This window comes from Meles meles, chromosome 8 (genome assembly GCF_922984935.1).
Source record: "Meles meles chromosome 8, mMelMel3.1 paternal haplotype, whole genome shotgun sequence".
NCBI classification, from domain to species: domain Eukaryota; kingdom Metazoa; phylum Chordata; class Mammalia; order Carnivora; family Mustelidae; genus Meles; species Meles meles.
The window spans coordinates 64656486-64682044 of record NC_060073.1 but is presented as its reverse complement, the minus strand read 5'-3'; the positions used below and the strand labels follow the sequence as shown (position 1 = coordinate 64682044).

Below are 25559 nucleotides of genomic sequence, written 5' to 3'. Positions count from 1 at the left end.
ATTTATTTGGTGGAGAGAGATCACAAGTAGGCAGAGAAGCAGACAGAGAGAGAGGAGGAAGCAGGCTCCCTGCTGAGCAGAGAGCCTGATGCGGGGCTCGATCCCAGGACTCTGAGATCATGACCTGAGCCAAAGGCAGAGGCTTATTTAACCCACTGCGCCACCCAGGCGCCCCAACAGAACTGTTTTTTAATAGTGCTTCCAAATGCTTGTTGAGCTCTCATATTTACGAGCCATGGCCTATTTTTACAGCCTTGCTCACTCCCTTCCCTCACGGCCTTGTCTGTGTCCACTCCCAAATCCAAGCACTAGCGGTCTAGGGCTCTCAGGCTCAGCAGAAAGAATTCCTCTCTTCACCCTCACGTTGACAGGACATACCAGTATCACCCACATCCCCCTGGCTTTGCATATTGTTTTTTTCTTCCTGACATTCTCTTCACCTCCTTGTCTTGTAAACCCTATTCATCCTTCAGGCCCTAACATAAAAGTCACCACTTAAATAAAACCTTACTCTTGAGTTGTTGCAATTGATACCATTTTGTCCATTGGCTGAATTAGGGTTTCTCTCCTCTCTATTTTTGTGGTAGTTGATAAATGTATTAGTTATTCAGTTTGTAGATAACTCATTGACCATCCTTTTCCCCTGTAATTATGTTTCCATCTCTCTTTCTGAGTCGTGCACTTCTTAAAGCAGAGACTTGTTAACCTTTCCCCTCTCAATATTTAGTATGTTCGGTTTAGCCCTCCAAGAATAATATGACATACGAAACTTGGACATAATTAAATATTAGGTCAGGGAGACTTGTTGAGGTGTAATTTGAATATAAAGAATGGACCTAGATAGTTTATAATTCTCATTCTAGCCTTTGTTCACAATTCTGTTGGTGACAGCTGACCTGATTAACTATATACTGATTTCACCATGAATGACTATAGATATTAATTACTATTACTCTCATTCCTTGGGTAAAGCATATTACTTCCTGAGGATAAGAGCACGTACATCTAAAGCTTGTGAGAATTGACTGCATTAATATTTTATTTATTTTTATTTTTTAAAGATTTTATTTATTTGTCAGCTGGGGGAGTGGCAGGCTGGGGGAGAAGCAGGCTCCTCACTGAGCAAAAAGCCTAATGCAGGACTGGATCCCAGGACTCTGGAATCATCACCCGAGCCAAAGCAAGACATGTAACCGACTGAGCTACCCAAGTCCCCCAGCTGCATTGTTTGAAAGCAATAACAACAGTAGATGGCACATAGTAAATATGCAATAAATGTTAGCTGTTAGTACTATTCTAGTAAGAATAGATGTTCTTAAAGATGTGTTATGTTGGATGGTGGTTAACCAAAAAGAATTTTTTTAAAAATTAAGGTAAAAGCGTTATTTTTGTGTTTCTTTCATTCATTTATTAGATACTTGTTTTGTATCTGCTGGGTCCCGTACTTTGTTACAAGCTAGTGGTATGAAGATAAGTTGACTTCTCAGCACTCAGCTATAAAATTCCTCTTGACTCAGATTTGAAAAGGTTTGTATGAAGACTATATGGTCCAATGGAAAGAACTCCGAAGCAGGAGTCCGTAGCTTCCAGTCCTAGCTCAGTCACTGACTTTGAGGGAGATACTTCTTAGATGTCATATGGATCACCTCAGACTCATTAGGTACAAAACAGACCTCTTATCAGCTCCCTTCTCCGAGGGATTATTTTATCTTAATACCTTTGTTTAAAGCACTTTTGTCCTTCGTTTGTTCAAGCTAAGAATATAGATGTCACCTTTATTTTTCCTTTCCAGTCACTGTCCACATATATTCTGTCAAAAGTCCTGGATTCTACCCCCAAAATACGGTTCCTTCTTTCTGTTCCCACTACTGCCACCATAGTCCATGGCATCATTATCTCTTCTCTTTTTTTAAACTATACCTCTTGGTTATGATTAATTTTGTTTGTTTTGAAAGATTTTATTTATTTATTTGACAGAAAGACGTGAGAGAGGAAACACAAGCAGGGGGCATGGGAGAGGGAGAAGCAGGCTTTGCCACTGAGCAGGGAGCCCAATGCAGGGCTGGATCCCAGGACCCGGGGTTCACAACCTGAGCTGAAGGTAGATGCCCAACGACTGAGCCACCCAGGTGCCCCAGCATCATTATCTCTTGCCTTAAAATTGGTTTCCAAGTTTCCATTTTTTTCCCCTTTACAGTCCATTTACAGCAGCTATTCATGGACCAGATTTTGTTATTCCCCCATTTAAAATCCTCCAGTGGCCTCCCATTTTATTTGAAATAAAATCTTAATTCCTTACCTTGGCCTCCATAATTTTGCCCTTGCTTACCTCTTTAACCTTATCTTCTGCCACTTTCCCCTTTGTTCTGCTTAATTTATACTGATCTTTTTTTCTGTTTTTCTAATATGCCAGATTTGAAGGCCTTTGTACTAGCTTGTTTCTTCTGCCTGGAGCATTCCTACTTCACATCTCCTTGTGGCTGATTTCTCTGTCTCAACTTTTTATGTCAAATGGCAACTTTTTTAATGAGGCCTTCTCTGAGCACCCAACCAGAGTAATAATACACAAACTTTCTGTAGCACATTACTGTTTTGTTTTCAACATAGCATTTGCCTCTTCTTGATATTTTCTTATTTTTACCTGCTGTACTATCTTCTAGAACATAAGCTCTGTAATAGCAGGTTGACTCTCTGCTTCATCATGGTATCCCAACTCCTTGACTAGTTTCTGCCATAGAGTAGGTACTCAGTAAATATTGGTGGAATCTCCAGATAAATTAATCTCTTTATAAGCTTAACATGTTTCTCAATTATAGAGATTTTCATCTGAATGGTATCCAGAGACAGCCCCCTGACTTGATAAATAAAGGCAGTGAAGACAGACTTTATTCACTAATTATTGTGGTAGGAGAAGGAGCTGAGCTCAATTCCAGTTTGTCCAGAGGTGACTGGTATTTTAAAGGGAGTCAGAGGATTTCAGGAAGTGGAAAGGAGGGAGGAAAAGGGGGATAGAGAAAGGAACAGTTACAAAAAGTAAGTGTGAGGATTGGTCTGAAAGTTGGTCAGTCTATTTGTTTAGGCCTTCTGTGCCTGCTAACTTTGAAAGACAAACTTTCTCCTTCCCACAGAGCCTGGGGGGTCCTATCCTTCCTGATGATTACAAATCAAAAGAATGGCTTTCCAGTACTTGGGAAAGACACTCTGATAGGAGATACATACACATCTCAAAAGGACAGAGAGAAGATTTACAATCCTAAGGTTTTGTTTGTTTATTTTTAAAATAAATGGAAAAGGGAATTCAGGGACTTAGATCAGGTGTTGGTTGGAACACACAGTAAATTATTTTGGAAACCTTGAATTTTCTAGACAGGAACTCAGGGAGCAGAGTGGTTCCAGGGACAAGTCCTGAGGCTGCAAGAAGCCATTAGAGTTATTTAGTATCTCTCTCTCTCTCTCTTTTTCTTTTTTTTAAGATTTTATTTATTCGAGAGGAAGAGCGCACACGTGAACATGAGTTGGAGGGGCAGATTTAGTCTCTTAATTCAGGGGTTTGGATGTTCATGCTGAGGGTTTTTACAGTTCTTTGCTCCACCCCATCCCTCCCCTTTTTGATGCCCCCCCCCAACCTGGCCCCCTTTTAATGGTTTATGTTCTGTGTTGTCAAAAAGAGAAGGATTATATGTCTCCAAGATTAATGTGTTAATGATCTCGCTGAGATAAATTCTCTGTATTTGCTGTGTAGGCATGTGAAACCACCTTTCCTACAAATACTGAGATGATGTGGACTTTTAAATCCCCCCCCCCCCCATTTTCCCTCCTCATCCTTGTTTTTCTGTGTGTAAATTAGGAGGAAAAGACAGCCTCCCGGGGTTACTGGAATGGCAGCAGGCACATGGCCAAGAGGCCTGAATGGCATTCAGCCTTGCAGGCACAGAACTTTGATTTCATGTGTGTATCAGAAAGACTGTTCCTTAGGCACCATGCAGGGGGATACAACAGGATATGACCTCTCATTAACCAGATTAGAGGGAATCAAACATAAAACTAGTATTATGGAACAATAACTTAGGGTGATAAATATGAACGTTATACAAAATTTTCGTGTTTTAATGAAACATTCTCTAAAGAGAAATTGCATGCAAAACCAAATTATATTTGCAAGACTGATTAGAATCAAGTTGGGGCATGGGGAGTTAATATGAACTAATAATCTAATAAGGATCCTCTTCCTTCAAGTGATGCAGGCTGGTCACCTGGTCCTCGGACCTAGAGGAGTTCTCTCAGGATCAACCAAGAGGGTCCTTGGCTTTTTTCCCCCTTTTTTTTCCATCACATCACGTGCCCTCCTTAATGCCCATCTCGGAATTACCCCAACCCCCCACCCACCTCCCTTCTAGCAGCTTGGCTTTGTGCAGAATAGAAATCAAATGTGAGCCAAAAGGAAGTGAGAGCAGAGTTTATTAAAGATGTAGAGAGAGTACAGATATAGACAGAGCGTCTGGGAGACTCAGAAAGGAAAGGGGAGTGAGTCTTGCTTGGGGTCTGGGTTTTTATTGAGGATTGTTGTCTGGTTCATGTGTCTTCTCAGGCATCCGGAAACTAAGTTGAGTGTTAGATGTTCCTCATAAGTCACTTACGCACCGGTGCCAGCCAGGGGTCTTGGAAAGCACTCATGTTGACCCTGCCTGGTTACTCCTCAGATATTATCTATTGTGCTGGAAGACTTCCAAAGAAGTCATTACCTCCTTGACCTTTACAAGGAGGACATACATTATCTGTTCCATAAGATGTGTATAGTGAGAGTGTAGATCCTAAAAGGAATAGAAGCAGGAATAAAAGCAGTTTTTCAAGGGGTCCCTTTAGTTTCCCTGTCTCACAAGGATCCAAGAATAGCTGTTATAGACAGTCTCATAGACACAGTTTCTGGCACTCTAGGCAAACATAGGCCCATGGGCCAAATCTGGCCTGCTGTCTACTTATGTATGGCTTGAAAACTAAGAGTGTTTTTTACATGTTTCAATGGTTTGGAGAATGGTTGACATATGAAAATTATATGAAATTCAGATTTCCTTATCCATAAATAAAGTGGTATTGGAACACAGCCCAGTTTATTCATTTATATATTTTCTATGGTTGCTTTTTGCACTACAACAGCAGAGTTGAATAGTTGAAAATAGACCATATGGTCTACAAAACCTAAATTATTTCCTATTTGGCCCTTAACAGAACAAGTGTGCTGACCCCTCGTGTAGATTTATATAGTCCTGCATAATTATTTGTCATTTATAGTATTCTTTTTTTTTTTAATTTTACAATCTTTACTTTGTGATAGCAATAGGTCATAGCTGTTTGGGCAAATATGATACTGGGTTTCAAGGTTTATTTTTCTATAAATGGCACAATAATGTGTCTGTATTGCCTTATTTTTTTTTTTAAAGATTTTATTTATTTATTTGACAGAAAGATCACAAGTAGGCAGAGAGGCAGGCAGAGAGAGAGAGAGAGAGGGAAGCAGGCTCCCTGCCGAGCAGAGAGCCCCATGTGGGACTCGATCCCAGGACCCTGAGATCATGACCTGAGCCGAAGGCAGCAGCTTAACCCACTGAGCCACCCAGGTGCCCTGTATTGCCTTATTTTTTTTTTTTTAAAGATTTTATTTATTTATTTGACAGAGAGAGATCACAAGTAGATAGAGAGGCAGGCAGAGAGAGAGAGAGAGAGGGAAGCAGGCTCCCTGCCGAGCAGAGAGCCCCATGTGGGACTCGATCCCAGGACCCTGAGATCATGACCTGAGCCGAAGGCAGCAGCTTAACCCACTGAGCCACCCAGGTGCCCTGTATTGCCTTATTTTTTTTTTTTTTTAAAGATTTTATTTATTTATTTGACAGAGAGAGATCACAAGTAGATAGAGAGGCAGGCAGAGAGAGAGAGGGAAGCAGGCCCCTGCTGAGCAGAGAGCCCGACGCGGGACTCGATCCCAGGACCCCGAGATCATGACCTGAGCCAAAGGCAGCGGCTTAACCCACTGAGCCACCCAGGCGCCCCCCTGTATTGCCTTATTAAAGAAACAAAATGAGTAGTATATTCACCTCCGAACATCAGCACAAAAGTTTTGTACCCTAAGCGATAAATAAGGAAGGTTAGTAAATTGAAGGTAAGCAGTAATATACCTTAAGATAGAGGCAGAGAGGCCTCTGTCTTAATTATCTGTTTATTTACCCCTCTTTCACTTTCACTTTTCTCCCCTTTCACATGATAAAAGATAATTAAGAGTTGTTCATTTGTATTTGGTATCTGACTACATGAGCCATTGGCTGTGCCTTGGTTCTTGGGTTGTCAAGCAGGTGTCGGAGCTGTTTTCATTCTCAGCCTCTCTCACGTGCTGACTGTGAGCTTTCCCACCCTCAGATTGAGCCTTTAAGATTGTCAGCCAACATCTTTTTCTTTCAGGAGTATGGTATGTAGCGGGACACTCAGTAGGTGCTTCATCCAAGTCATATGCTGGATTGTCCATTCTTGATTATCCCTCTGATTTTGTTTTAAATTGAGATATTGGTCACATATCATGACATTTACCCCCCCCCCTTTTTTTTTAAGGATTTTATTTACTTGACAGAGAGATCACAAGTAGGCAGAGAGGCAGGCAGAGAGAGAGGGAAGCAGGCTCCCTGCTGAGCAGAGAACCCGATGCGGGACTCGATCCCAGGATCCTGGGATCATGACCTGAGCAGAAGGCAGAGGCTTTAACCCACTAAGCCACCCAGGCACCCCAGACATTTACCCTTTTAAAATAAACAATTCAGCGTTTTTTAGTATATTCATTAGGTTGTGCAGTCTTAACTACTGTCTTAAGTCTGGAACATTTTATCACTCTGGAAAGGAATCTGCTCATTAGCAATCACTCCCTCTTCCTCCCTCTACCTTCCCCCTGGTAATTATCAGTAAACTTATAGTCTGTGTTTGACTGTTGTGTAAGTTTCATATACATTGAGCCATACAATATGTAACCTTTTGTATCTGATTTCATTCACTGAGCATAATGTATTTTGTTTATCCAAACTGTACAAAGTATCAGTACTTCATTTCTTTTTATAACTGTATAAAATTCCACTGTATGGATTTCCATATATTCCATATATTATTTATCCATTTATCAGTTGATGGATATGTGGGTTGTTTCCACCTTTTAACTATTCTAAAAAATGCTACTATGAACATTATATAGGTTTTCACGTGGGCATGTATTTTCACTGTTCCTGTATAAATACCTAGAAATGGAATTACTAAGTCACATGATAGCTCAGTATTAACATTTTGAGGAACTGCTTAGCTTTTTTATGAAGCATCTGCACCACTTTATATTCCCATCAACAACCTGTGCATTTTGGTCTCTCCACATGCTCACACCATTTACTATATTCTTCTTTTTTCTTAAAGATTTATTTTTTGTTTGCGAGAGAGAGAGAGCACCAGCATGTGAGGTTGGGGTGGAGGAGAGGGAGAGAGAGAAACTCCAGCAGACTCACCACTGAGGTGAGCACAGAGCTGGATGTGGGGCTGGATCTCAGATCACTGAGATCACTTAGGTGCGAGTCTTACTTTTCTTTTTTGATTATAACTGTCCCTATGGATATTAAATAGTATTCCATTGTGGTTTTGATATGTGTTTCCTTTAATGACTAATGATAATCATATTTTCCTATCCTTGTTGGCCATTTGTATATATTCTTTGTCAAAAGATCCTTCAGATTCTGACCTTTTAGCTTTTGATATAATAACTTTAGGGTCCTCCCTATGTAATATTTGCCAAATTCCTTTTCCTTTGTATATCAATTTTTTCTCTCTCTATAATATGTAGTGCTGTCAGCCAGAAACATGTGGTATTCCAGAGAATGGAGAGCTTATTCTTCCTTTGTGCCTTTGAAGATCTCCCATTATGTCATTCTTGGCCTTACTGCTTGCCTTATTTTCACTTTCTATCCTAACAATAATCTTGTATGATTTTATTATATAGTTGGTAAAAAACGATTACACTGGTGCTGAACAGGAAAAGGGCAGCATTCCTAGGAAGGCCAGCTTGGTCTTATTCTTAGGTTAATGTGATTATATAAGCAATTCCACTTGGCCTGCTTATGTTTCTCCTGCCTGCCTATCTAGCTAATTGCCCAAGCTCCCAAATAATCTTGTCCCTTGGTTGGTTCTTCTCTCTTGACCTTCGTTATACTCCTTGCCTTTTGGATTAGAGCAAAGAGCGTGGATTCACTAGACACTTTGTATCATTTTTCATGCCTGTTTATAACATTTAAGATCAGTATTGTTACTGTTCCCCTTTTTTGCTGAAGAAACTGGCTCACAGAGGTCATAATACCATGGCATTTCTCCTGATTAATCCTTATTATTGAGTGGTGTGGTTATCCATATCTTCTTTCCTCAGATTGTTACAGTGGCTCTGATTTGCCTGAAATGCTTATATAGGGAGAGAGACCTAGAAATGTAAGTTATTGCCACATTTTAGAAGGTCTCAAATGCCAAAGGGAACTTTACGCAAAAAAAATGAGGACATTGAGGTGCAGAATGGCTTTTTATATAAAAAATGTGCCTACAGGGGGCCTGGGTAGCTCAGCATCCTACTCTTGATTTTAGCTCAGGTCATGATCTTGGGGTCACGGGATTGAGCCTCACATTGGGCTCTGCACTCAGAGCAGAGTCTGCCTCTCCCTTTCTCTCTGCTTCCCCCTACCTCCATTCTCTTTCTCTCTCTCTCAAATAAATAAATAAAATAAAATCTCTCTTTTAAAAACGTGCCTATAATTTGACATGATTTTTGAATGTCTACCTCTATTCTAGGCATGGAGAGAAATAAACTATTGTCCTCAAGGAACTTCTAGGCCATTTGGAAGGGGAATTAGATAATTTTTGCATTTGGGAAAATGTGCCATAAAACATGTATAAAATTCTTGAGGGCAAAGGAGAGAGCTCTAGAGATCACTGCCTACCTTAAATTCAGTCATTAGTCACAAGTAAGCATTTCTGGTGTATTTAAGGATGCATTTGGCTTGGAATGTATTTGTTATAAACTTGTTCCATTATAAATATGTATAAATAAGTATTACAATAAAATACCAATGTAAATATGAATTGCTTTTATGTATTAAGATATTAACTTTGTTTGACAGATATGCCAAGAGTTTAATAGCACCTGGGCATGGGAGATGGAGAAGAAGGGCTATCTTGAAATGAGTGTTGAATGCAAACTAGCACTCCTAAAGGTAATGAATTTATTAAATTTTACATTTATTTTAATTAATTCACCAATGGTTGTTTCAAGAATAATGTTACCTAAAAGCTTTAATAGAAAGAATCATTGAAAATTTTATACGTAATAAAATTTGGGAGACTAGTACACAGTGCTTTTGAAATATAACATGATTTTTGTGTCATTGATAATATTAAACCTGTAAATTTAAGTAATACTAAAGTGTCAACTTGAAATAAGATCTCTTTAAATTGCTTATCTAAACAGGTTGTACAAAAGTGGGGAGAGGATAGTGAAAGATGGATAAACTATACATATTTTTTCTGCTCCCATCTCTGAATTAGTTCTGTGGTTATACATACCACATTTAGGTAATGGGGTATTTTAAACCATGTTTTGTCTATTTTCCAGTACCTCTGCGAGTGTCAGTTTGATGACAATCTCAAATTCAAGAACATTATCAATGAGGAGGATGCTGATACCATGCGTCTCCAACCAATTGGCCGAGACAAAGATGGCCTCATGTACTGGTACCAGTTGGACCAAGATCATAATGTCAGAATGTACATAGAAGAACAGGATGATCAAGATGGCTCTTCATGGAAATGCATTGTCAGGTATCTTTTATTGGAATCTTTTCACATTTATTTGGGTGTTTCTTTATTCTCTTCTGTATAAGAATATAATCCCTGAGGCTAAGGCAGTCATTTTTTTTGTGGAGTTGGGGACTTGCCAGGACCTAGCCTAGTGCCCAGCACAATACCCATAGTGGACCCTTAATTATTTCTCAAACAAATATATTTAACATGGTGGTCCATATCAGCACATGTACCTTACACTTTAGGAAGCTGGAATCTGACAAAAGGTAATGCAAAGAAAAACCCATTGTTAGACAGGAACACAAGAGAAGCCGTATTTGGTTCTTATCTAGCTACAATTTTCTATTAGATATTATTTATTTATTTCTAATTGTTTTAATTTGGCCAGTTAATTTTCATACTTTAGTGTATTTTTATTTATTTATTTATTTATTTATTTTACTTTAGTGTATTTTTAATCTTTACATACATTTCTTTACTAGGATTCTGAAGAAATCTGAGGAATATTTTGCACTTTTTTGGGCATAGTCCTTTTTTAAAAAAATCTTGGTTTCTTATTTGTATTTTTTATTATATTTTATTTTTAAGTAATCTGCACCTAGTTGGGGCTCGAATCCATAACCCTGACATCAGGAGTTGCATATTCTACCAACTGAGCCACCCCCTCTTATTTGTATTGATAGATGTATTTGAGTGAAAACATTTCATGTAAAACTTAAAATAAAATTTTTATTTTTTAGTCAGTGACACTGGGATCATTATTCAGAATTGTTATATCTCTGGGGCACCTGGTTGGCTCAGTTGGTTAAGCCTCCGTCTCTTGATTTCGGCTCAGGTCATGATCTGGGGTTGTGGAATCTAGCCCTGCCTTTGGCTCCTCGCTCAGCAGGGAGTCTGCTAAAAATTCTCTTTCTCTCTCTGTCCATTCCCGCTGCTCTTGTATGCTCTCTCTTTCAAATAAATCTTAAAATGAAGAATCTTTGTGTCTCTAATATTCTGTTTTTTACAGTGTAATAATTTAGAATTTATTCCATTAATATCCACAGTTTATCTTAATTTTGAAGTGATCAGGATCTATAAATAAATCTGTAATAAAGTAGGGAAAATTAGTGAATGTATATCTGGCTTATGAAAAACTTCTTGACTTCAACTCAGTCTGATTTTGCTCATTTTGAGTTTTAGCAGATTTTTGTTAGTGGTTATTAATGTTTTAAAGAGATAATCTGTGGAAATTTGGAGTATTTATTTGGGTCAGGGAAGCTCAACTTTCATGCCTTAAGAATAAATGTGAATTGAATGAGTTTATAGGGGAATGTTTTATAAGCACCCATCAATCATACTATATTATGGTTCTCCATATAGTTAATCTACTAAATGGAAATTATCAAAGTGGTCTTGAAATGAAATTCACTTACCATCTCTCCCTATGAATACATACACCGAATAAAATTCTTTTCATGTCTTACCACATCTACTATTTCCTCTATCAACCTTGCATAGTTATTTACGAGATATTCTCTCCTATTTTGTAGATGAAGAAAATGTGACAGAGAAAAATAATTATGATTATTATTGATCAGTTGTAATGCTTTAAACAATTTCTAACGCATAGTGTTTTAATTAGATCATACCCTAATGGATGATGTTAGATGTTTAGGAGATGTGTTTAGAGTTAATTAACTGTGTTTAAATCTGGGTTCCGTTGCTTACCATCTAAAGGCAGATTGCTTAATTTCTTTGATATTCTCTTTCCTGCACTTTAAAATGAGGATGATAGTAAAGTTATTTTGAGGACTATATAAATTTATATTGCATACCAACTTGTGTAATTAAGTACAATGCTGAGCAATTGTGGCCATACTAATGAATATAGTACAGCTCTAGAATCTGTAGATGAGCTTCAAGCACCTGTGGAAGTCCCTTTTATTGTAAATAGTAGCTCTTGGTTTTATTTTATATGTGTATTTTCTGGGAAGTACCATAGTTTTCCACAAATCCTCAATTTGGTCTGTTTGTGCTTCATATACTTGACATGTTCTGTGACATGGCATTTCAGTTCCTTTAAATTGATACAGTAGTACTACTTTTGACAAATGTGGTGAATTGTCTTGTCCATAGAAGCCTCTTAATTTTGTGAATGTTAACTGTAAAAAGCATTGTGTTTTCCCTGCCTGTCGCCAAAATAATGATCTTAGTTGTCATTAAATACATTATGTGCCCCAAATAATATGTACAACATTATTCTACTTGGCCCTGATGCCATCCTTCCTGGAGTCTGGTATTTAGATTAGGATGCCAAACTCTAAGAAGAACGTTAATATAGTAGAATAAGTCCTGTATGTGAAGAACCACAAAGAAGATGATTCAATGAACTGAAAATATTTGATCCAGCAGAAATTTAGGGAGATAGAATTATCTTTAAACATTTAAAGGATTGATTTGTTTAAATATTTCTCTCAAGCACTGAGCCAGGATCAGTGAATACAAATTGTGGAAAAATAGAACTGAGCTTACAGAAGTGAGAACATTTGCTTTTTTATATTGCGGAGAAATTCTTCTCTTAAAACTGACAGATATTAAAAACATTTTCTAAAATTGTAGGATTAGGGTGTTTACAGAGGCAAAAATCTTTTTAGCAAGAAATTGCCTTAGAAAGTGAGATAAGGGGCACCTGGGTGGCTCAGTGGGTTAAGCCTCTGCTTTCGGCTCAGGTCATGATCTCAGCGTCCTCCGATCGAGCCCCGCATTGGCCTCTCTGCTCCGCAGGGAGCCTGCTTTCTCCTCTCTCTCTGCCTGCCTCTCTGCCTAGTTGTGATTTCTCTCTGTCAAATAAATAAAACATTAAAAAAAAAAAGAAAGTGAGATAATTAGTGAAGAGCAAGTAAAGCAAGTAGAATTTTGACTTTTTATTTAATAGAGTGTACCTCGATATTTTTCTCCCATTGATGAATATTGTTTTTTACTAGTGAAATGAAAATTCTGCTTCCCTTTCTTAAAACTATTTCTTTAAAGTAATGCTAATTTTCTGAGACATTTCTGGTGTTGGAAACATGTTTCTGCCTAACTCTGAAAAGAAGATTATATGACAAAGTTATCTAGACTTTAGAATTCTGGGGTTTTTTTTTAAGCTGTAAGATAGCCTTTCTAAATGACTGATAAAATTTAAAATGTAACTGAACTTTGCAACTTAAAATCAAAAGGAATATTTTTATAAAAATAGAGATCCATAAAAAAGGAATTTTCTGTATTTGATCTTCTGAAAATTTAATACCTAGACAATATACAGTGTCTGCTCTCAGACTACAAAATGGAATTAAACTAGAAATCAGTTATAGAATGAGATCTTTAAAATTCCCACATGTTTAGATATTAGGTAATACACATCTTCATAACACATGGATCAAAGAATACCTCTCAAGACAGATTTTTTAAATTATTTTTAATTAAATGAAAATAAAATGTATCAAAATTTGTGGTTGAAAATTTTCAGTGAAAGCAGTACTTAGAAGAAACTTCTCATAGAAGCAAAGGCTGGTTCTTTGAAAAGATTAGTTAAGATTGATAACCCACTAGCCAGGCTAGTTAAGAAAAAAAGAGAGCGCAGACACAAATTAGTGATAATCAGAAATGAAAAAATGGACGTCGCTATAAATTCCATTAACATCAAAAGGATAATTAAGGAATACCATGAACAACTCCATGCCCACAAATTGGTAACCTTGATGAAATGGGCGAATTCCTTAAAAGACAGAATCTGCCAAAATTCTCACCAGAAGAAATAGACAAATATGAACAGGGCTCTCTCTGTTAAAGAAATTGTACCAGTAGTTAATAACCTAAAGCAGAAAGCATCAAGCCCAGATGGGTTCACTAGTGATTTCCACCAGACATTTAAGGGAGGAATTGTACCAGTTCTCTTCAGTCTCTTTCAGAAGATAGAACAGGGATAATTCCTGACTCATTTTATAAGGCCAGCATTACCCTCATAACAAAATGAGGCAAAGATATTACAAGATAGGAAAACTTTAGACCACTATCTCTCAGGAATATAGATGCAGAAATCCTCATAAATTTTTTTCAACATCATACTTGAACTCCTAATTAATGTACTAAAAGAAATAAAGGGATTAAGAGAGAGAGATTGGGAAGGAAAAAATAAAGCTGTCTTTATGTGCAGATGAGATGTTCATCATTTTTATAGAAAGTCTGAAAGAGTTAAAAAACATTCCTGGATTTTATAAGTGAGTATAGCAGGGTGGCAGGAGTTGAAGTTAATATACAAATGTCCGTTACTTTCCTGTATATCATCAATGAACATGTAGAATCTGAAATCTAAAACACAATACCATTTATATGATCTCCCCCAAAATTGAAATACTTAGTCAAATTAAATAAATATATTAAATAAAATATGAACAAATCTATCTTAGGAAAAATATAAAACTGATGAAAGAACTCAAGAAGAGCTAAATAAAATGAGATATGTTCCATATTTGTGGATAGGAACACTTAATATTGTCCAGATGTCACTTCTTCTCAACTTAAAATCTGTAGACTTAATGCAGTCATAATCAAAACTCCTGCACATTATTTTGTGGATATTGACAAACTTTAAAAAATTTATATGTAAAGGCAAAAGAGCCCCGAGTAGTCAACACAATATTGAAGAAAAACTAAGATAGAAGACTGACACTAACCGACTTCACAACCTGTATAAAGTTGTAAATAAGACAGTGTGGTATTAGTAAAAAGAAGAGACAGATATAGGGACACCTGGCTGGCTCAGTCAGTAAAGCATGTGACTCTCAATCTTAGAAATGTAAGTTTGAGCCCCAAGTTGGATGCAGAGATCACCAAACCAACCCAAACCAAACAAAACACAAAAAGACTAGACAAATACATAGTGTAGCAGAATAGGGAGCCTTGAAATAAGCCCATATGAAGGTGCAAAGGCAGTAGAGTGCAGGAAAGATAATAATACTGGGGGAAAAAAGGATATCCATATGCAGAATAGTGAATCTAGATACAGATCTAACACCCTTAACAAAAATTAACTCAAAATTAATTACAGACCTCCTTATAAATGCAAAACTATGAAACTCCAAGAAGATAACACAAACAAATCTAGATGATTTGGGGTTTGGCAGTAACTTCTTTGATGTAACACCAAAGGCACAATCCATGAAAAAAAGAAGTGATAAAAGCTGGACTTCATTATAATTAAAAATTTCTGCTCTGTAAACTGTCAAGATAATGAAAAGCTAAGCCACAGACTGGGAGGAAATATTTACCAAGGATGTATTTGATAATGGCCTATTATCCAAAATATATAAAAAACACTTAAAACTCAACAATAAGAAAACAACCTGATTTAAGGGGCATTTGGGTGAGCATCCCCCTCTTGATTTCAGCTCAGGTTGTGATCTCCAGGTCATGGGGTTGGGCCCACCTTGGGCTTCCTGCTCAGTGGGGAATCTGCTAGCTTTCTCACTCTCTCTCTCTGCTCCTCGCCCTGTTCACACTTGCTCGCGCTCTCTCTCTTTCTTTCTTTAAAAAAAATAAATAGATCTTCAAAAAAAAAGGAAAAAGAAAACAACCTGATATAAAATGGACCAAAGACCTTAACACTTAACAACATGTTGCCAACGAAGATACACAGATGGCAAAATACACATATATTTGTATGGATATACACAAGAAAAGTGGTTCACATCATATATCATCAGTGAAATGTAAATTAAAATGAGATACTACTGTATGCCTATTAGAATGGCCAGAATCCAGAACACTGACAACAGCAAATGCTGATGAGGATGTGAAACAACAGGAACTCTCAACCATTGCTGGTGGAAATGCAAAATGGTATGGCTGCTTTGGAATATAGTTTCATGGTTTTTTATAAAATTAAACACCATATGATCCAGCAACCAAATACTCCTTGGTATTTGCCCAAAGGAGTTAAAAGAGTTAGGTCCACACAAAAACCTACAAACAAATGTTTATAGCAGCTTTGTTCATACATGCCAAAACTTGAAAGCAACCAAAATGTTATAACTGATAACTGAACACTAAGAACACTTTCATTCAAAGTATGTAAATTTTACATCAATAAATGTTTTAAGAATTGTAATGATTTGACAGTCATTCTCAAAAAGCCAAATTCTAAATAAACAGTGTGTCGAGTTTTCATGTATCCAAAATGACAAACTCTGTCAAAGACATTTCTAAACCATATGCTGCTAGTATAGTACAGTGATTGAGAAGATGCTCTTGGAAGTCAGACTATAATTCAATCCTGCCTTTAATCTGTACTAACCATGATGTTAGGCAAATTACTGTACCTCTCTGTGATGTCCTCCCTTCCTCCTCTATAAAATGAAGGGTAAATTTAGTACCTATTTAATCAGGTTATATTGGGATTATATGAACTAGTTCACGTAAAGTGCTTGGAGTAGTGCCTGAACATGGAAATTACTTATGTTAACTTCTGTTATTGATACTACTGCTGTTGATATTACTCATTAATGTCTTCCTTCAGGTTCTTGGCCCCCATAAGAAATACTGTCATACTCCATTATCCTCCCTGTTTTGTCACCTATTAATTTGGATTCAAATGAAAAAAAGATGGAATATTATTGGTGGACCCTGTAATCATATACTATAGATACTTACAAAGAATTGCTATATTCACACTGTGCTGTGCCATGGAAATAGATGCAATGAATGCAGTTTCGTAAGGAGTTCCAGATTGTGGGAAAAAGATATGGGGAAGTAGTAAATGATAATAGAAGGTCATAATTGTGATCTGTGATGGAGATCATTCTGGTGTGTGCTCTTTAGGACCCAAAAGATTCTTGGCAGAAGATGATGCCAGTGCTTGGCTTTGTTTTTGTTTTGTCTGTTTTTTTTTGTTTTGTTTGTTACAATATTGTACTGTCAGTTCAGTTGATTTTTAAAGGTTTAATCCCTTTCACTAAGTCTTAACTCTGAACAACCCTTAGACAAAAAAAATCATATTCCACAACATAGTAGATAGGATGATATACTCCATTTCACCAAAGTCTAAATTAACTTCAGATACAGATAGTGCAACACAAGAGTTTAGAGTCTATTTAGTCAGAGTTGGTCAATCTGCTTGTTAATCTGACCTCTACCCTTTCCACTGCAACATATTTGTCCCGTCTCAGTTAATAGCAGTCACATCCTTTCACCTGCTTAGATCTAAAACTTGGGTCACAAAATTTGAGTTTTCGTTTTCCTCTCCTGTCACATCCACTGTATCAGCAGATCCAAACAGCTCTGCACGCAGAGTGTATCCAGTGTGACTATTCCTCATCCCCTTTATAGCTGTATTCTTATCCAAGCCATCATCATTTTTTTTTTTTTTAAAGAGTGATTTATTTAATTCAGGGGAGAGAGCGTGCACACATGCATCAGTGGGTGAGGGCCGTGGAGAGGGAGAGAGGGAGAATCTCAGCACCCCGAGACTATGACCTGAGCCAAAATCAAGAGTTCAGCAGCCAACCGACTGAGCTACCCAGGCACCCCTTATTTTTGTTTTTAATACAATTCAGTGGTTTTTAGTATATTCACAAAGTTGTGCAGCCACCACTGCTATCAAATTCCAGGACATTTTCCTCACCCCATAAAGAAATCCTGTATTGCATACCCTGCACATTAGCAGTTTTAATCACCATTTTCCCTTTACCCAGCCGGTGGCATATGCCAGTCTGCTTTCTGTTTCTATAATTTGCTATTCCAGACATTTCATAAACAGAATCATACAATATGTGGCCATTGTGTCTAGCTTCTTTTGGAGAGCATAATCCTCTCAAGGTTCATTTATGTAGTTAAATCAGTACTTTGTTCTTTTTTATCACTAAATAGTATTGCCTTGTAGGGATATACAACAGTTGTTTACTCCTTCTGTGCTTGTCTTAGAAAGAATAGTTGGGATAGCCATGTGGAACACATTCCAGGCTAAGAGCAGAAGTGCAAACACCTTACATCCTGAGAGAGAGAGAGAGAGAGAGAGAATGGTATTTTGGAGGGATATATCTAGTATACCTGAGTGAAGGAATGTTTTAGAGCAAACAGAGCCAGCAATGGAAGGAGAGAGAGCAGAACACTGAATTGTTAACGTCCATAGTCTATTTTAAGAGTTTCTATAGAAAGTGGTAAGAGTTTTGGGTATAATTTGAATATATGTTTATTTATAAAAATCCCCTCTGACTAGTTCAAATTTGGGATTTAAAAAAATATATTTTGCATATTAAATCTCATCTTTAGATCAAAATAGAATTCCAAAGATGGGTAGTTTCCTGTTTTCATATAATTATGACTACGTGAAGCTTGCATTTTAACACAGTAGTCAGGTTAAAGCTTTTTAGGGAGTTCTCCAGTAAATTTTTCTGCTTAATTCGGTTGTTTTGTAGTCTAGTAATTGACATGGATTGGTTCTCTTCTAATGCTTGGAAGCTTTTTAAAATAGGTATAGTGAACAACTTAAATTCAGTTCCAGCATGACTTCAAAAAATAACAAGAAGCTTGAGACACTTTTTACATATGGAATTCTTAGTGTACTAAGCACAGTAATAACATTAAGTGGATAGAGCCTTAGGTTAGAAGCAGGTTGGTGTAATGAAGTTAGGAAATAGGAACTTGGCCAAAAACAATTTTTTTTTTTAAAGATTGTATTTATTTATCTGTCAGAGAGAGAGAGAGCAGAATTAGGGGGAGTGGCTGGCAGAGGGAGAAACAGGCTCCCCGCTGAGCAAGGAGCCGATGGGGGACTCTATCTGAGCTGAAGGCAGACAGGTGCATAAACAACTGAGCCCTCCAGGTGTCCCCCAAATAAATTTTTTTCATGTCTCTAAGTTTTAAGGTAATTTTTTGTGAAGTAGAGGCAGTGCCAGAGAGGATTCTGAAAAAGCATCCAGTCTTAATCTGACCTCTTACTATTAGATAATTAAAATTCTAAAACTTCATTTTATTTATAATATGTGTAACCTATGAGTGCATTCTCATATACAATATTAATAACATGTATAAACCTATGTGCTCATTCCCATACATAATGACAAAATGGTTGTCATTTTTTTTTAAGATTTTATTTATTTGACAGAGATCACAAGTAGGCAGAGAGGCAGGCAGAGAGAGAAGAGGAAGCAGGCTCTCCGCAGAGCAGAGAGCACGATGCGGAGCTCGATCCCAGGACCCTGGGATCATGACCTGAGCCGAAGGCAGAGGATTTAACCCACTGAGCCACCCATGTGCCCCGGTTGTCATTTTAATTACTGAAAAATTGTCCGTCAGTGGCAATTATTTTCCCTAGGAGGCCATTTTAATAACATTCGAGTGAATCCTGTCTTTTATTCTATAGATAAGGAAGCTGAAGCCTAGTGAAGTTACAGGACTTGTACAGGAGCACTTAGCCATCTAGGTTAAAAGAGGAATTCTTTTTATTCATTAAATATTTCTTGACTTAAGATCCTGCTTCATAAGGCACTGTCCCTGCTATCATCACCAGAGTTGAGCTGGGGTAGAGGTTGCAGGGGACAGGAGGATAGAGAACACGTGTGGCATGACAGACAAGAACAGAAGTAATTTCATCTGAATGGGAACTACATAGGATTAGAGGTGCATACACAGTGTTTTGACAACATAGAAGCTCATGGTATTGATTAAGTAACTCAGTGGCAGATCTAGAACCGACTTTTCCAACTTTTAGTCCAAGGTTTCCTTTTTCTCTTCACTGTTACACATTGCTTATCTGAGAAGGAGAAATATCCAAGTGAGGTTTCTTGTTTATAGATGGCATTTAAATCAGCCATTTAACACAACTCTGGTCTGGGTATTAAAGATAGAAAATTAATAGGTTAAATCTGATTTATTTGGGATTTTCTTGCATTTTTGGTTCAAATTGAATTCTCATCCTGTAGTTCTACACTGTAACTGACAGAACAACATTCAGTTTCCCGAATTCTTAGGTTTTTTAGCTGTGTTGTAAGAGCTGACTTTGCTATAATTACTCAGACCTGGATCATAATTTTATAACAGTATCAAATGTTATTCTTTATCTAGGTAGAACAGAGTTCTTATTCACAAACGAATCAAGAATGTGATCCATTTTGTTTTAAAAAGTGCTTCTTCAAGGAAATTTTACATTGCTTTTGTACTCTTTAGAGATTGCATAGGACTTTTAAAAATTGTCTAACTTTGATTTTTGTTTAATTTTGTTCCTGCTGTTCTTTTCAGCCAAAGAAATTCACATTGTCATTTTAATCCGTAGGGTATATGTTTCTTCCGTTTTGGAAAATAATTTATTTTCATGTGCTTTCTTTCCTAATGTTAGATTCAAGGTTAATTAAGATGAGGTGTACCAGTGTTTTGGATGTTCTTAAATGTGTTCTTCTTTTTAAGATTCTAATTTCTAATAGGTATTATTCTGAAAGCTCTTTAGGACAGGATTAAGATTTTTATGCTGTTTTGTTTTTTTCCCTTATTTAGAAATCGAAACGAATTGGCTGAGACTCTTGCCCTCCTGAAAGCACAGATTGATCCTGTGCTACTGAAAAACTCTAGCCAACAGGACAACTCTTCCCGGGAAAGTCCCAGCTTAGAGGATGAGGAGACTAAAAAGGAGGAAGAAGCACCTAAACAAGGTTTTTTTTTGTGTGTTTTGTTTTGCTTTGTTTTGTAGTTTCTTCTCTCTTCTTCCACTTCTATTTCCAACTATATTAATTAAAATTCTTTCAGTTTGAAAAATTGGAAGTCTTCCTGTAGAGGGAGATTGATTTTTCTTTTCTTTAATGAAAATAAGAAGCAAAAGGCCATTGAGTACGTTTCCTCTTTTATATTGTACATTTATAAAATTTAAATAAAAAGCGTTCAGATCATCACAACGTATTTTTTGCTAATTTTAAGAATGCAAAGATACTTTATTGAACTCTTTTATTATTGTAGTAAAATATGCATAACATAAAATTTATCATTTTAACCATTTTTAAGTATACAATTCCATGGCATTAAGTGCATTCACATTGTTGGGCATCTGTCACCACCGTCTGTCTCCGGAGTCATCTTCCCCATCTGAAACTCTGCCAGTTAAATACTGACTCCCCATTTACCCCTGCACTCCCCAGCCCCTGGCATCCACTATTCTGCTTTCCATCTCTGTGAATTTACCTAACTCTTGGGATGTTCTGTCCAAGAAATCATAGAATATTTGTTCATAGAATATTTGACTGGCTAATTTCACTGAGCATAATGATAGGCTGAATAATATTCCGCTGTATTTGTTTATCACATTTGTTTATTCATCTGTCTGTGGACAGTTGGCTTTCTTCTACCTTTTGGCTGTTGTGAATATTGCTGGTAGGAACATGGGTGTACAAATAGCTGTTTGAGTCACTGCTTTCACTTCTTTTGGGTATATACCTAGAAGTGGAATTGCTGGATCATATGGTAGCTTGCAGATCTGCCATACCACTTTTTACAGCTGCTGGGCCATTTTACATTCCCCCTAGCTGTGTTACTTTGCAGTCCACCAAATGCTATACATGCATTTTCAGTCATCATAGCATCTCCTTGAGGGAACTGCTGTTATTACAGTTTCAATTTTATAGATGAGGTAATTGGGAAGTTTATAAAACTTGCCCTGGGTCCTATATATAATAAATGGTCAGAGTCTAGATTTGAACCCTGGTCTTTTATCACCTGTACTCTTCAACTAGAGTGATCTAGGGCTGTACTTCTCAAACTTTAATGTATGCTGTTTATCTGGTGATCTTTTTACAGTGCAGACACTGAGTACATTGGTCTTGTGTGAAGTTGATGATTTGCCATTTTAGTTACCAAGGACCTAGGTGATGCTGAGGCTTCTGGTCAGAGAATCACACTTTGTATAGCAAGGTTACAAAGGCAGTTTCCTCCTAACCTTGTATTTATTTAAATACAGCAGAGTCTTTCAGATAGCTGTTCCTGAAAATATTCCTTAGTGAATACTGATATTTTAACACTAAACACAGTTAACAGAGAGGATGTGGGGGAGGAAATCTGTTTAAAAAGTAGCACAGAAAGAGGAGCAAGACATTTAACCTTCTTTGGTTTTCTCCTTTCTCTTTTAAATAGTGTCTCTTCTCTTTCTCTTACTCTAATAGAAAAATGTTGCTTACTCATTTAGGAAGTACTTACTATACACCTGCTATGTGTTAAGCACCATTTTAGACGTGAGACTTCAATAAGGAAAGACAAATCCTTGCTTTTGTGAAGCTTACGCTAAAGTGGATAAAATAGCTGACACATACCATTGACCTTGTGCCAAGTACTGTGCTCAGTGCTTTATGTGTGTTAAGTCATAGAATCTTCACAACCACTGTGTTAGGTATGATAGGTAGGTAGTATTTCGGGTTTTTTGTGGGTTTTTTTGTGGTGGTTTTGTTGTTGTTGTTGTTGTTGTTGTTGTTGTTTTCCAAATGAGCAAAGGGTGTCAAGGAGAGATTTGAGTGACTTTCCCAGGGTCATGCAGCCTGTTAGTGGCATACCCAGTGTTCACACCTGGGCAGTCTTTGGTCTTTCTCTGGGGTTTGGTACTTTAGATGCTACAGAAACACATAGTTTGTGGGAGTTGACATTTTTATTCAGCCCCTAAAGCCCCCTGTCTTATTCCATCCTCTTAGATGTAGTTATTGTGTTCTTTGCCAAGCAAGACCAAAGAAATGGGATTCTGGCTTGTCATTTTTATTACTTTCAGACATAAACAAACATTGCCTTTGGGCAGGGAGGGGAAGGAAAGCAGGGATATTTGGAAATTAGACATCAGGAAGGAAAAAAACAAACAGGAACTGCGGAAAGAATAAAACAGCTACTCTCATTCTTGGAGCTAAAATAGATATTTCTTTGTTTGTTGAATTGCTATGCTTTGTTTCCAACCTTAGTAAAATTATTATTTTTTTTGTATAAGTGCCAAGAAGAAATTAATTACTTATAAAAATAAGCAAAAAAAAGATCCAAAGATGGCATCATATGTCTTAAAACATTCACCAACTGAGTAATTCAATTGGTTTTTTATTTCAAAGGTAATTGAAATTGTCTTTGAAAAAGTCTGAATTTCTTAAACTGGCATTCAGAATCTCACAGTCTGGCCTCGAATAATGTTGCTAGTGTTATCTCCCTCTAGTTTTTTACATCATCACTGGTTCTGGGTTATCTAGATGCATTTTCTCCTTGTGTCTTGGGCATTCCTTCTGTGTCCTTACCATGCTTTTATCTCTCTGAGATACTTTTCTTGCACTCTGGAATTCTAGTCATTCAGGACCATCTGGAATCTCAGAATTTTGATCTTTTTCCTAAGTTCTGCTAGCACTTAATGAAATACTATTTTTTTTCCTACTTATATTATTAGGGTCAGTCATACTACCAAGCTTGAAGCTCTCAAATACTTGCTGACTTGTTCTTCTCAAACTGTGATAGATGATAGATTTCAAAGCCAGTGTTAGGTATAACGTAAGCCCTTCTCTATCTCTTTAAGACCCAGGATATCTTGTTTGGTGGTATGCTACCAGAAGTTACTATTCTTCTAGGACACCATAAAGTTTAATGTATATTTTCACTCCATGTTAGATACTGTATTCTAATTTGGAAGGCACCAGAGCACTAAAAAAGAAGTATGAGGAAAACAAAGTTGAGGGAAATCCTAACCTTTGGTTTCTTTCTGCTAATTGGAAAAAGACTTTCTTTTTGTTAGCTTTTGTGTCATACATTTCTGTCTATATGCAGAATGGGTAAAGACTACCACTTGAGAATCTTTAATAGAGAATAGAAATTGTAGCTAGGCAGCTTACAAACCTGATTTGGCCTAAAAACTTCTTTTTTTTTTTTTTTGATTATACAGTGCTGCTTTGTTTTTTGTTTTGTTTTGTTTTTAATTAAGTTGAAAGGGTGAAAGTCAGCCTTTTAAAGTATACCATTCAGTGTTGTTTTTTTTTTTTATATTCACAATGTTGTGCAGCCATCACCACCATCTAATTATAGAAGATTTCGATCACCCCATGAAGAAACCCTGTAATAATTAAGCAGTCACTTGCCACTTTTTACCTACCCCTATGACTGAATAATATTTCCTTATATAGATATACCACATTTTGTTAATTCACTCATGAGTTGATGGACATTTGAGTTGTTTCCACTTTTTGGCTATTATGAATAATGCCACCGTGAACATTTACGTACAGATTTTTATGAGAACATGTTTCCACATGTGTGTGGTTGTGTTTTGTTTTGTTTTAATTTGAACTTGCTGTGAACATTTAAAATTGGAAATTAGAAGAGCTGATAACAATGGAGGTTTGTTTTTGCCTATCAGTAGTGAGCTGTACCTGAGTAATGTTTGACTCTTCTTAGAATTTGCATTCTCCAGTTTACTTTAGTCCTCTCTGTGTCCCCTGAAATTGGGCTTAGTCTCAGTTGCTTAGCCTAGTACTTACATTTTGTTTTTCTTATGATATAGTTAAAGTTAAAAAATTATTATATTCATGTATCTGTCACATATTGAAAAAACAAGAGAAAGAAAAATAGGAAGGTGACTTGTTGGCAGCAGTGAAGAATATTCCTATGGTTACAAAAGGTTAAGTAAGCTACAGATGATTCTCTTGTGGCCGTTACTAATGTGATTTCTGATATAAAGTCTAAATTCAACATGGCAAAATAATGCAACTTAATCTATTATCTTACTCTGCCCTGTCTGCCATAACAAGATATCGAGCTTGGTGACTTTAACAAAGGAGATTTATTTTCCCCCAGTTTTGAAGACTAGAAGTCCCAGATGGAGTGCCAGCAGACTCAAGTTCTGGTGAAGGCTTTCTTTAGGCTGGCTTACAAATGGCTTCCTTCTCTCTGCCTCACGTGGCCTCTATTTGTATGTGTAGTGAGAGAGTGATCTGGTATCTTTCCTTTTCTAAAAGGGCACTAGCCCTATTGATGGTGGCTCTACCTTTTTTATATCATTTAACAATAATTATCTCACTAAGACCCCATCTCCAAATACAGTCACATTGGGGAAGGAGGCTTTAATATGAGTTTAACGGGGTAATAATACAGTCCATACATGTAGTGTATGAAACAGTACTGTAGTAATATGATGGGTAAGGGAAAAGATACCTAATGGAGGAATTAGGAGGGACAAGGGGAGAACAGCAGTTTTAAGATTTGTTTCTTAATGCTAAGATTTATTTCTGAATGCTTAGCTGAACTAAAGAAGACTCCTCGTGGGCACTGCAGATCATCAAGCCTCATAGTACAGAAAAATCTTGTATTGTATGGTTCATTACATGTATCTGTGTATATAGATAGATATAGATATCTGTGTATCTTTTCTTTTAATTCCATTGTACTTAGACATACAGTGTTATATTAGTTTCAAGTATACAATATAGTGATTGAGCAATTCCTTATATTACTCAATGGTTGATGAGCAGTTACAGATTTTTAAGAAAAAAAAATTACATGTGAAACAAAACTATATTTTTCAACGTTGAGTTTGGGTCCAGCAAAAAATGTGTCTCCACTAGACTGAGCATTTATATATGTAAGTGCAAATGCAAATACACTTGCTCATAGTGAATAGATTACTATGAACAGAAGGACAAGAATTTAAGTCATTTGTTACATTCTGTATTGTAGCTGATGAAAGCATAGATCATAAT

At 36.9% G+C, this 25559-nt stretch overlaps 1 protein-coding gene across 2 annotated transcripts in view; it reads left to right on the top strand.

Moving 5' to 3' along the window:
- The window catches only part of RSF1 (remodeling and spacing factor 1), a 159369-nt gene that overhangs the window by 80185 nt on the left and 53625 nt on the right, over positions 1-25559 (top strand). For both annotated transcript variants that reach the window (XM_046017677.1, XM_046017676.1), the window contains exons 3-5: positions 9177-9269; positions 9668-9873; positions 20365-20519. In XM_046017677.1, coding sequence (XP_045873633.1) covers positions 9177-9269; positions 9668-9873; positions 20365-20519 — 454 coding nt within the window. The remainder of the gene's footprint in view (positions 1-9176; positions 9270-9667; positions 9874-20364; positions 20520-25559) is intronic.